General features: G+C 36.1%; 2 protein-coding genes across 2 annotated transcripts; both read left to right on the top strand.

The window, feature by feature from the left end:
• The first annotated feature begins 574 nt into the window (after positions 1–574).
• LOC145638890 (putative beta-D-xylosidase 6) lies at positions 575–4,772 on the top strand. The gene is made up of 6 exons (XM_081689948.1): positions 575–1,354; positions 1,870–2,036; positions 2,141–2,238; positions 2,336–2,689; positions 2,921–3,337; positions 3,931–4,772. The coding sequence occupies exons 1-6, from the start codon at positions 659–661 to the stop codon at positions 4,518–4,520; spliced, it is 2,322 nt and encodes a 773-aa protein (XP_081546074.1). The 5' UTR covers positions 575–658; the 3' UTR covers positions 4,521–4,772.
• A 1,377-nt stretch (positions 4,773–6,149) lies between these two features.
• Positions 6,150–11,970, top strand: LOC145588213 (putative beta-D-xylosidase 6). Its single transcript, XM_081645171.1, has 6 exons — positions 6,150–7,145; positions 9,276–9,442; positions 9,542–9,639; positions 9,757–10,110; positions 10,339–10,755; positions 11,157–11,970. Exons 1-6 carry the CDS (start codon positions 6,360–6,362, stop codon positions 11,744–11,746), a joined length of 2,412 nt encoding a protein of 803 aa, XP_081501297.1. The 5' UTR covers positions 6,150–6,359; the 3' UTR covers positions 11,747–11,970.
• Positions 11,971–12,928: the final 958 nt, after the last annotated feature.

The raw sequence follows: 12,928 nt of genomic DNA, 5'->3' as shown, positions 1-12,928 counted from the left end.
TTTTAGTTTCCTTCTTTCATAAAATATTCATTTCAACTCTATTCAAATCAGTTCAGTTCAGCTCCAATCAATTCAGTTCAGCTCTAATTAGTTCAGTAAATGCGAACAGACCCTCAATTATCATAATCGTAAAAGGCAAGCTTTCACAAATCAATGAGTTTCATTTTGGGTACTAGTCCAGTCGGTAACAGGAGCAAGTCCAGTAGCAATAATGGATGACATTTTTATATGCTACTCCGTGTAAAAGTAGTATTACATTGAGTTCCATTATCGAAAAAAGAGGTAAGTTGTGAGAAAGTAACAAAACAATTAGTCGTATCTAAAACATTACTTCACACAGTAGTTTATAAGAATAAGAGAGCTTTTTGGGTTTGATATGAGAGAATAATAGTATTAATACGGAGTGGAATAAAAATAAAATCCTTCAATGTAAGGGGCAAAGGAAGCCAAACAGATCCCTACATTTCAAAGGCATGTTTTATGCACCTCAGAAGTTTACTAAGGCATGTTTAGCTGGTCATTTTGTAAATAAATTTTGTTTTTTTTTGACAGACATTTAGTAAATAAGTTGAACCTAAAGAAGTCAGTTACGTTACGATGATCGTTGTTGATAAAAGTAAAACCACACTGAAAATGGTGTCAAAGGCCAATAAACAAAATGGGGGCAAAATTCCCCGTAAAAGTGATTGGGATAGTGATCGTAATCTTATCCTCTCTCCAGCAAGTGAAAGCAGCCCCAGTTGATGAAAAACCCCAATTCCCATGTAAAGCGCCTCATAATTCATACCCATTTTGCAACAAATCTCTTGGGATCCCAACCAGATCGCAACAACTAGTCTCTCTTCTCACACTTGAAGAGAAAATCAGGTTCCTCTGCAACAATTTCTCAGGGATACCCAGGTTGGGAATCCCACCTTATGAATGGTGGTCTGAATCCCTCCATGGAATTGCCACTAATGGGCCCGGAATCAGCTTCAGTGGGCCCGTCAAATCCGCCACATTGTTCCCACAAGTTCTCAATTCCGCTGCTTCTTTCAACCGGAGCTTGTGGTTCGACACCGCCACCGCGATTGCCGTTGAAGGGAGGGCAATGTACAATTCTGGCCAAGCTGGGTTGACTTTCTGGGCTCCTAATGTCAATATTTTTAGGGACCCCAGATGGGGAAGAGGCCAGGAGACTCCTGGGGAAGATCCATTTCTTGCTTCTTCTTATGCTCTTGAGTTTGTCAAGGGCTTTCAAGGGGAGAACCAATCTGATGCTGGCCTCTTGATGCTTTCTGCTTGTTGTAAGCATTTTACTGCTTATGATCTTGAAAACTGGTCTAATTTCACCAGATATTCTTTCAACGCCGTGGTAATTTTTTCAATCTTGTTATTGTTGTATTAATGTCTTCAATCGAATCGTTCATCTTTATTAAGGATTTATGATTTCCCTTTTTAAACAACGCAATAACCCTGTTGATTTGTGGCCATGGTTTATTATTTCTCACTAAGATACATTACATTAAACAGAGCTTCAAGTTGTTAGCGCTCATTATATATAGCTTAAACATTAAAGAGGGATGCTTAATAAGTAATGTTTGTGAATTATTTGTTTATTTGCTTCATCACAAGTCCTTTCCGAGTCGTCATGAAAGATAATGTAAGGCTCCCTGTAGGCTCCTTTGGTTGTCTTAAACTCTTAATTATCTTTCACCTTGATAGTTTCAGTTGGTTTTAGTGGGGAATGCTCCTAAGCATTTTTACTATTTGATGTTTAAAAAATAATCATTTTTTTTTACAAGTTATTGGTTCTCTCTCTTCAGTGTCATCCTTGTGAATTCTTTCTAATTGCATCCGTATAATTTCTTAATTTTTATGATATGACAGGTAACTGACCAAGATATGGAAGACACCTATGAACCCCCCTTCAAGAGTTGTGTTCAACAAGGTAAAGCAAGCTGCTTGATGTGCCCTTACAATAGTATTAATGGGGTGCCTGGATGTGCAAAAGGAGATCTTTTGCAGAAAGTGCGAAAAGACTGGGGATTTAAGGGGTAAGAACTTCGAGTAAGCTGTAATCACTATTGGGGATAGTCAGTCGTCCATTACTGAATGCTAAATTCTGCTCTTATTTGCTCTTTGATTTGCCTGATTGTAGGTATATCACTTCAGATTGTGATGCAGTGGCGACAATTTATGAATATCAGTCTTATGTTAAAACTCCTGAGGATGCAGTTGCTGAAGCTCTTAAAGCAGGTTTCAAGTTTTGTCTGCTCTTTTCTAGAATGAATATACATCTTGACATCTTGTTTGTTGCAAATTCTTTGATAATATGTTGGATAATCATCTGTAGGAGTTGATATAAACTGTGGAACATACATGCTTTATAATACTCAATCTGCAATTGGACAAGGAAAGCTTAAGGAGGGAGATATTGACCAGGCTCTTAATAACCTGTTCCCTGTTCTGCTCCGCTTGGGCCTTTTTAACGGGGATCCTTTAAATGGAATGTTTGGAAGATTGGGAGGCAAAGACGTCTGTACTAAAGAGCATCAGAGACTGGCTCTTGAAGCTGCAAGGCAGGGCATAGTGCTTCTCAAAAATGATAACTTCTTACCTTTAAACAAGGATCATGTATCTTCATTAGCCATCATTGGTCCTGGTGCAAATTCTACAAGCTATCTTGATCTAGGGGGTGGATATTCAGGTCTAATCCTTCTCATCGTAGAGTACATTGACTTTTCAATGTTTTGGAACACTGCACATGCACAGCATCTTTAATCGATGATTTTTTCAACCTGGCATATAAAAAAGATTATGATATTGCTTAAATTCATTTTGTGTTTCCGAAACTGGTCACTATTAATTAACTTAAACTGATTTGCCACAAATTCTATTCCTTATTTATATTCCAACATGATTCTTTTACTTGATACAGGATTTCCGTGCAATGCAAAATCTTACGTTGAGGCTTTTCAACCATACATCAAGAAGACAAATTATGTTAAAGGATGCTTGGATGTTGATTGTGAATCCAATTCAATGTTTGATGAAGCTGTCCACGTGGCCAAAGTATCTGATTATGTTATCTTAGTTGTTGGCCTGGATTTGACCCAAGAAACTGAGGATAAAGATCGAGTTACCCTATTACTTCCTGGAAAACAGATGGACCTTGTATCTTTGGTCGCTTCTGTTAGCAAAAAACGTATAATATTAGTCCTCACTGGTGGTGGACCACTTGATGTCTCTTTTGCTGAAGGAGATTCACGAGTTGCTAGCATTCTTTGGACTGGGTATCCTGGTGAAGCCGGTGGCAAAGCTCTCGCTGAAGTAATCTTTGGTGATTATAATCCAGGTTAGAAATGAGAATATCACCTTTCGTCATTATGTAGAGTGGGTGGTTTTTCCATTTTCCTTGAAGTTTCCGTTTTTCTGCCTTCCTATTTTTCTTTTGGCCTTTGCTTAAGAACGCTAAAAGTTGTGATGGGATGAAAACTGAGTAGTGTTAGCCAAGCGATTCACCATTCTACTCTCTTTATGCATTCATTGGGGTTTCTTGTTATGGTGTATCAAGGGTAAGGGAAGGGTGTCCCTGTTGCCATTTTGTGATGTACTGCTCTCTACTGCCCCCTACTAGTCCTTTTGTATTATGCATGCCCTTCCTTCTTGCTATGCTATGAAGGATCCCTGGTAGTAATGGTCAACCTGAATTGGGCAAAGGCTTTCGGAAGCTAAGCTGATGGGACTGCCCTCACTATAAACTATCAAGGATTCAAGGGTTAGGGAAGTGTGTCCCAGTTTCCATATTTTTTATCGACCTGTATATTTGAATTCATGAATTGTATAGATGATTATTTTACCTAGTGTTGCCTCTTAGGACCTTTATTTCTTCCTTAATCAATTACCCATATTGATTCTTATTTATGTGTCGATATGGACTGCCAACAGGTGGAAGATTGCCAATGACTTGGTATCCAGAATCATTCACCCAGATACCTATGAATAACATGAACATGCGGGCTGATCCCTCTCGCCTATATCCTGGGAGGACCCATCGGTTTTATACAGGAGAGGTTGTCTATGAATTTGGTTATGGTTTAAGCTATACAAATTACACATACAAGCTTTTATCAGCTCCAAATACTTTGAGGTTAATATTTAAGACTAGCGCTAGTTTGAGAAAATTGTATGAAACAGAAGTTGGGATTGGTTATGTTCCTACAGATGAGCTTTTATCTTGTGATATTGTAAGGTTTAATGTGCAGTTATCTGTAATGAATGTCGGGCATATGGATGGGAGCCATATTGTATTGCTTTACTCAAAAGCATATAGTACTATAGAAGGTGCTCCTAGAAAACAGCTCATTGGATTTAGCCGTATCCATACTACTGCACATAGGTCGACAGATATGAGCTTCAGTGTTGATCCTTGTGAGCATCTTAGCTTTGCAAATGAGCATGGAAAGAGAATATTGCCACTAGGAGAGCATATCTTAATGATAGGTGAATTAAAACACTCATTGTTGATTGATATGTGATTGGTATAATTCATTCTTGTGTATGGGATATAAGGATCAACTTTGATCAAAACTATCTGTTAAAATATACAAAGTATAAATACTTATATATTCAATTCACATAATGATAGGTGAATTGGAGCACTCATTGTTGGTTGATATATGATTGGTATAATGTATTCGTTGTATATGGAATTTATGGATCAACTTTGATCAAAACTAATCTGTTAGAATAAATGAAGAATAAACCGTGGAAAATTCGGTATGCTTTTACGTTGCCTTACTTTAGGTTAGTGTGACAGTTTTTGTACAATTTTTTGTTTCATGTTCTGTACATTAGAAATATCTTACCTGGCTGCTGCAATCTGTATTCCAAGACGATGCTTATACACTTCAGAAGTTTTTTTTATCGATGTGAATTTTTAAATTGGTAATCCCAATATGCTGTTACAAATGATTTTTGCTGCATTATTTTGATAATTTTGTGTTGCAACCAATTTGGGTGGTTTGTTGAAGATAATTTTTCTTCACGTAATGAGTATCACTGTGTAAGAGATCTTCTGCATCAAGTCTTCTGTGTGACCCAAGCTGTTTGATCTTCGTAGGATAGCAATCTTATTCTTATGTTTCTTGATACTCTGTATAAAGTTTAGCGCGCGACTGCAGATGATATGGCCTCAACTGTATTAGGTATTTGATGTGCAGCAAAGAAGCAAGATTGTCTTAATGGTATCTACATCTTGGACTATCTATGTGTACTTCAAGTTGTTGGTTCAATCTTTTTTTTTTTTTTGACAAATTGTTGGTTCAATCTTGTTAATGGGAATAGGAGATTATTGTTCCGAGCTCAGAATGTTCCTTCACTGTCTCTTGCAGTCTTGGTGCGAAGTGTGCTATTTTATAAATTATTAAAGTTTTGTTGAAATTTATTTTTCCAATCTATTCTATCTCAAGAAATGTTAACTATTGTTAATTTCTCATCATTTCAGTACAATGATACGTTTTTAGTTACTTTATATTTTCTTTATGAAGAGTTATAAAGGACAATGATGTATGTATAATCACAATTTTTGTTGTTCTTTCAAAATTTTACAAGTATTAACTAAGCTTGTTGACATTTGTAGCCTATAATGATCCTTGTTTTTAGTGAGCTGACTTTCTTGCTTGCTTGCTTGTTCCCTAGGAGTGTAAACAATTACCGGGTATGGCTAGTGTCATGTGATATCTTGGTATATCTTCGGGTTGGCTTATGTCTAGTCAATCTAGCCTCATGGCCATGTTTGATTTCAGTTTGGATCAAGTTTTGTTCATATTATGTTGGGTCATTTATCCTTTCGTATACAAATTAAATAGGTTGTGTTAAATCAAATATGGGGTGGATTTAATATAGGTTACTTTAAGTTTGTGACATATTTTGGTAGTATAATTATCACGTATTAATTTAATTTCACTTGTTTTGCTTGGGATAAAAATAGGTAAGATCTATGTCCAATTTCATGTTAGTTTCAATTTGCGGGATTTAATCCAGTTATGGGCCACCCTTAATTGGGTGAGTTGATAGGTTGTATTTTTTTTTAGCCAATTCGGGTTTAAATTGTTGTCAAGTTTGGTATTGTCGATTAGTATCAAACTATCAATTTAGGTGCAAGTTCTAGTTCAGGTGCTAGAGTCTCGTGTCAAATCAAATGTCAGTTAACTCCGATTTTAGCTCAGGTCACAAATTAGTAGTATCTCCTATGAATATAGTTCAAATAGAGTTTGGATTCGGTACATCGTCGGTTTTTGGGATCGGATTCGGTCAATTCTTCGCAACTGTATTTATTTGAGTTGATACTGTCAAAATGCTGTCTAATAAGCAAAATGGGGATATACAACACAAAATTTACCCTCCTTACCTTCACAGTGTTCTTTCTCTTTACTTCTCCCTTTCATCCCAAAGTAAAAGCAGCACCAAAAACCCCAACTCCAAACCTTAATAAACCCCAATTCCCATGTAAACCACCTCATAATTCATACCCATTTTGCAACAAATCTCTTTCAATCTCAATCAGATCACAACAGCTACTCTCTCTTCTCACACTTGAAGAAAAAATCAGCTTTCTCTGCCACAATTTCACAGGAATACCCAGATTAGGAATCCCACCTTACCATTGGTGGTCTGAATCCCTTCATGGAATCGCCACTAATTGGCCTGCAGAAAGCGTCAAACTGCCTACAAAATCCGCCACTGTATTCCCACAAGTTCTCAATTCAGCCGCTTCCTTTAACCGGAGCTTGTGGTTCGATACCGCGACCGCCATTGCTGTTGAAGGGAGGGCATTGTACAATGCTGGCCAAGTTGGGTTGACTTACTGGGCACCCAATGTCAACATTTTTAGGGACCCTAGATGGGGAAGAGGCCAGGAGACTCCTGGGGAGGATCCACTGGTTGTTTCTTCTTATGCTGTTGAGTTTGTCAAAGGGTTTCAAGGGGAGTATTGGAGGGAGGAGGAGAGAGAATTTGGACAAGGGTATTTTGGGAACAAGAGAGTGTTGGAGGAAGATGATGGGGAGGGGTTGTTGATGCTTTCTGCTTGCTGTAAGCATTTTATAGCTTATGATCTTGAAAAGTGGGGTAATTTCAGCAGATATTCTTTCAATGCCATGGTAATTTTTTGTTATTCTTTTCAATGCACTTCATTAGACCTGTTGTTACTCTTGTTAGTGTTGTAGTTTTGTATATGTATCAATGTATGCTGTGGAAATTGTGTTAGTAGTGAAGCTTTGATACTTTGTATTTAAGGAGAAGACCCTATTGAGGCAAAAACCTCACACATGTCAACCCGGCCTGGGTTAGCGCAAGACCCCTTAGGAGTGGGGGTACTGGGGTAGTAGAATATTTGAACTTGAGCTTAAGTTATTGTTTATGCCAAAAACTTGTACACCGGGAATGTATCATGTAAAAGCCAAATTTGGAATGGGTTGAATTTTATGTGATTTGAGTGACTAAGATTAGTGTATGCAATACATGTATTGCTTACAAACCTACCAATTATTATCAGGGTGAAACATAACTAGTGAAATTTCCACTTAAAAATTTTAGTAGTCAAAGAGGTCTTTATGCACAATAAATGCTTGTAGTCAGGTAGAGGTGTAAGTGAACTAGTATGCATGGTAATTATATCAAGCTTGAAGATTCTTCTTAGCTAATAAACCTTTTCAGGTTGAAAAATGAACTATAGGTGTGGAAAAAGGTTGTATATTCTTGTGAAAGAAGGCAATGGCCTTGTTGATTCGTGGCTATGGTTTATTCCTTCCTAGTAAAATGCAATGAACAGAGCTTAAAGTCGTTAGCGCTCATTTTAATAGAGCTTGGAAAGAGGGATGCTCTATAATCTATTTTCATGATTAGATTGTTTATATGCATGACTACAAAACTGGTAATTTTTTTTGAAACCCTTTTGGTGCATCTTATTATACTCCCTGTCTATTTTTTTTTTTTTATTTTTTCATCGTCCAAATAAGAAATTCTTTTAGGTACAGAGGGTGTACCAGTTTTATGTTTATATGTGTACTTGTATGTCTTTGATGGAAATTGTTTTAGTAGTAGAATTTTTGCTCTTGAGCTTAAGTTATTGTTTATGACAAACTAGATTAAACCCGTGCAAGGTTGTTAAATAATTCTAATGACAATAATTTTACCAAAAATAATGGATATAAATAGACTTAGGGCATGTTCATATTTACTGAGCTGAGCTGAGCTGAACTGAACTGATTGAAGCTGAACTGAACTGAACTGAACTGAACTGATTGGAGCTGAACTGAACTGAACTGATTGGAGCTGAACTGAACTGAACTGAACTGATTAGAACTGAACTGAACTGAATTGATTGGAGCTGAACTGAACTGAACTGAAAATAAGTAAATATGAACAGACCCTTAGTAGTAAAAAGTATGAAATATTGTGAAAGAAATTAATTAAACATGTAATAGTTATAATGTGCAATTTTAATATTTTATTTTAGATTTTATACAAACTAAAAGTCATAATTTAATTACAATAAGTTTTTTTTAGTAAGTGGTTTTGGAGGGAAAACTTTTTATAATATTTTGCCAAGTGTTCTCTAAGTTTCGCCTTTAGTATAATGTAATTGATTCTTGGCGTATTATGTAAAAAGCTTAATATACTGTGAGTTGATATTGTGCGATTCGAGTGACTAAGTTTGTTGTGTACAATATACTCGTTTTTGGTGTGAAACATAACTAGTGGAATCAGCCAAGCAGTCAAAAAAGGTCTTGGAAAATGTATGCACAAAACTGCTTGGATAGAGTTGTAAGTGAACTAGTTTTCATGTTGATCATCTCAGGCTTGAAATATTTGCTTTGTAGATAAACCTTTTGAGGTTGAGAAATGAACTGTTGATGAGAAAGCTTTAGATGATCTTGTGCTTATGGTTTAATCTTTCACATTAAAATGCAATATATAGAGTTTCAACATCTTTAGAGCTTGAAAATCTTTAGAGCTCAAATCTATGTTCATGAATAATATGTAAATCATTATGTAGGGCTCAATGTACGCTTCTTTAGTTGTTTCTGTTGTTTCACCCTGCTTCTACTAAACAGTAGATCATGCTCTTTTCAAGTACTCCATATACGATTTTCTGTCTTTAGTGTTGTACCTGTGAAATTTTCTTTATTACCTTGCTTTCCTGTTATTTTTGTACTTCTTTCCCTCTTAAAAAATCTATATAAATTATTAGCTGGTTAAGTTCGTGGTTAATATTTAAGATATGACAGATTACTGAGCAAGATATGGAGGATACCTATGAACCCCCTTTCAAGAGTTGTGTTGAACATGGTAAAGCAAGTTGCTTGATGTGTCCTTACACTAGTATCAATGGGGTACCTTCATGTGCAAATAGAGATCTTTTTCAGAAAGTGCGAAAGGATTGGGGATTTAGGGGGTAAGAACTTTGAGTAAGCTATATATCACCATTTGAGGATTGTCAGTCGCCAAATGCTAAATCTTGTTTTTATGTGGCTTATGATTTTCCTGATTGTAGATTTATTGCCTCAGACTGTGATGCAGTAGCCACAATTTATGAATATCAGTTTTATGCTAAATCCCCTGAAGATGCAGTAGCAGAAGCTCTTAAAGCAGGTTTCAAGTTTTGCCTTTCTCTCTTGGGACAAGTATACATCCTGGTTCTTGACATCTGGTTTGTTATTTGTTCAACTGTTGGTGTTGCTAACCTTTTGAATGGATAATCACCTGTAGGAGTTGATATAAATTGTGGAACATACATGCTTTATAATACCCAATCTGCATTTGGACAAGGAAAGCTTAAGGAGGGAGATATTGACCGGGCTCTTAAAAACCTGTTCCCTATTCTGCTCCGCTTGAGCCTATTTAACGGGGATCCCTTAAGTGGGATGTTTGGTAGATTGGGAAGCAAAGACGTCTGTACTAAAGAGCACCAGAGACTGGCTCTTGAAGCAGCAAGGCAGGGCATAGTGCTTCTCAAAAATGATAACTTCTTACCTTTAAACAAGAATCATGTATCTTCATTAGCCATCATTGGTCCTGGTGCAAACTCTACAAGCCCTTTTGTTCACGGGGGTGGATATTCAGGTCTAATCCTTCTCATCATTGAGGAAATTGACTTTTCAATGCTAATGATAGTCTTTTTTTTTTTTGAAACAAATGCTAGTGATAGTCTTGAGATAATAAATTCCCTGTTTACTATTTCTTTTACTAATTTGCATTTTCATATATTAAATTTTAAATGAACTATTGGTATAAATAATATGCATTGTTGCTCCCATTTATTTTCAAACACGGTTCTTTTACTTTATTCAGGTATTCCATGCAATACGCAATCTTATGCTGAGGGTTTCAAAACATACATCAAGAAAACAAATTTTGCTAGGGGATGCTTGGACGTGGCTTGTGAGTCCAATTCAATGTTTGACGAAGCCCTCCATGTCTCTGAAGTATCTGATTATGTTATCTTAGTTGTTGGCCTGGATTTGACCCAAGAAACTGAAGATCTAGATCGAGTTACTCTTTTACTTCCTGGCAAACAGATGGAGCTTGTATCTTTGGTTGCTTCTGTTAGCAAAAAACGCATAATATTAGTCCTCACCGGTGGTGGACCCCTAGATGTCTCTTTTGCTGAAGCAGATTCACACATTGCTAGTATTATTTGGGTTGGATATCCTGGTGAAGCCGGTGGTAAAGCACTCGCTGAAGTAATCTTTGGTTATTATAATCCAGGTTAGAAATGAGAATTATCATCTTTCCTATTTAAATGTTGGTATAGATAAGTACAGTTGGTGGTTTTTCCTTTTCTGTTTTTCTAACTTCCCTCATTCGTCCTTTCCTTAAGAGCGTTTGAAGCTGAGATGGCTGAAAACTGAGTTATTAGCCAAGCAATTCTCCTGTCAGTTCTCGCTATGCATTCATTGGGGTTCTTGTACGAGTAGTAAACTAATGGGGGTTAGGGCCTAGGGGATGGATGTCCGATCCTGGTTTCCAGTTTGTGACGTACTCATAGTTTTGAAGTTAGGAAAGATTACGGATGTATATTTTTTTCCTTAATTGCTCCTTGGGACCATTATATCTTTCTTAATACTCATTGTGATTCTAATTCATGCATGGATATGGACTGCTAACAGGTGGAAGATTGCCGATAACTTGGTATCCAGAATTATTCACCAAGATAGCTATGAACAACATGAACATGCGGGCTGATCCTTCTCACTTATATCCTGGAAGGACACATCGGTTTTATACAGGAGAGGTTGTATATGAATTTGGACATGGTTTAAGCTATACAGATTACACATACATGCTTTTATCAGCACCAAATAAAATGATATTAGTTAGTAAAGCTAGCGGAAGCTTAAGAAAATTATATGAAACGGAAGTGGGGATTGGTTATGTTCCTACAGACGAGCTATTATCTTGTGATGCTCTAAGGTTTAATGTGCAGCTATCTGTAATGAATGTCGGGCATATGGACGGAAGCCATGTTGTAATGCTTTACTCAAAAGCGTCTAGCTCTGTTGAAGGCGCTCCTAGAAAACAACTTATTGGATTTAGCCGTATCCATACAACTGCACGTAGATCGACGGATGTGAGTTTCATAGTTGATCCTTGTGAACATCTTAGCTTTGCAAATGAGTATGGAAAGAGGATACTACCTTTAGGAAAGCATATCTTAATGTCAGGAGAATTGGAGCACTCATTATTAATTAACTTATGATTGTTAATTTGTTATACTATATTAGTGGTTTATGACAATTAAAAGTCTAATTTTATTTATTTATTTATTTTTTTTTTTTTTAAAATTTATGTTTCTGAGACATTATCAAAACTAATCTGTTAGAACATACGGAGTATAGATATTATCACAAACTTTAGGACTTTAGGCCTTTAGCAGCTTTGCGTCTTCTTAGACTCTTATTATCATTGTAAGTGAATTTCTCCAATTTCCTTGGTTGCCTTAGCAACGACAATCAACCCAAAATATACTTATACGAAGTTAATTCCCGAGTCCTTACATTTTATGGTAATGATCTGAAACTCGAACTTAAAACTAGAATGTAAACTAGGTTCAACTACTAATTTTGGGTAAAGTTCAACAACTCCAAATAATACTCCAATGTCAATGAGTAAAGAAAAAAAACGGTGTGAAAGTGAAATTGCCAAATAAAATACAGACACTAATTTGGTAAAGTTCAACAACTCCAATGTCGATGCTGCATTCATTTGTTTATACGGAGTAATTGGTGACGGACATGGCTGAAAACAGTTATGTACATCCAGGTGTAATAGGTCACTCATTCCAAGACTACTACTAACCAAGCACGCTTAACTATAGAGTAACTTAGTATATTGTTGATAGGAGTAATATATCTTATCTATTTAAAGCAATCATAAGGTTTATTAGCTATAAACATTACTCACATTCGTGTTTAAAACCAATCTATACATGTAAAAGTCAATTTGTTAATTTTTAGTTATAGCACTCCAATATTACATGGAGCAATTTTATGCATAACATTTTTATTTTTTGAGGAATATGCATTACAATTTAACTTTTTTTTTTCTTTAAGTTATGCCCTCAAACTTTTTCGATTATTAAGCTGTGCCCATGCCTTTTCAAACGCCTAAGCCGTGCCCTCAACCTTACAAATTTTTTTAAGAGTAACCTTTGACGTTAACAATAACTTTTTTTATTATTTTATTTTCTGATTTTTAATTTTTTTTTAAAGTGTTGAACCAATTAGAACGAGACACGTGTCAAATTAATAACGCCACGACACCATTGTTAATAAAATAACTTAATTTTCGTTAACAGATATGGTTGTCAAATGGTATTGTTGATAAAATGTCGTGAGGTGGAGAGTACAACTTATAACATTGAAAATGCATGGGTACAGCT

This window comes from Chenopodium album, chromosome 1, assembly GCF_948465745.1.
Source record: "Chenopodium album chromosome 1, dcCheAlbu1.1, whole genome shotgun sequence".
Taxonomy (NCBI): domain Eukaryota; kingdom Viridiplantae; phylum Streptophyta; class Magnoliopsida; order Caryophyllales; family Amaranthaceae; genus Chenopodium; species Chenopodium album.
The sequence above is the reverse complement of the archived record's forward strand: the minus strand, read 5'-3'. Positions and strand labels throughout refer to the sequence as shown.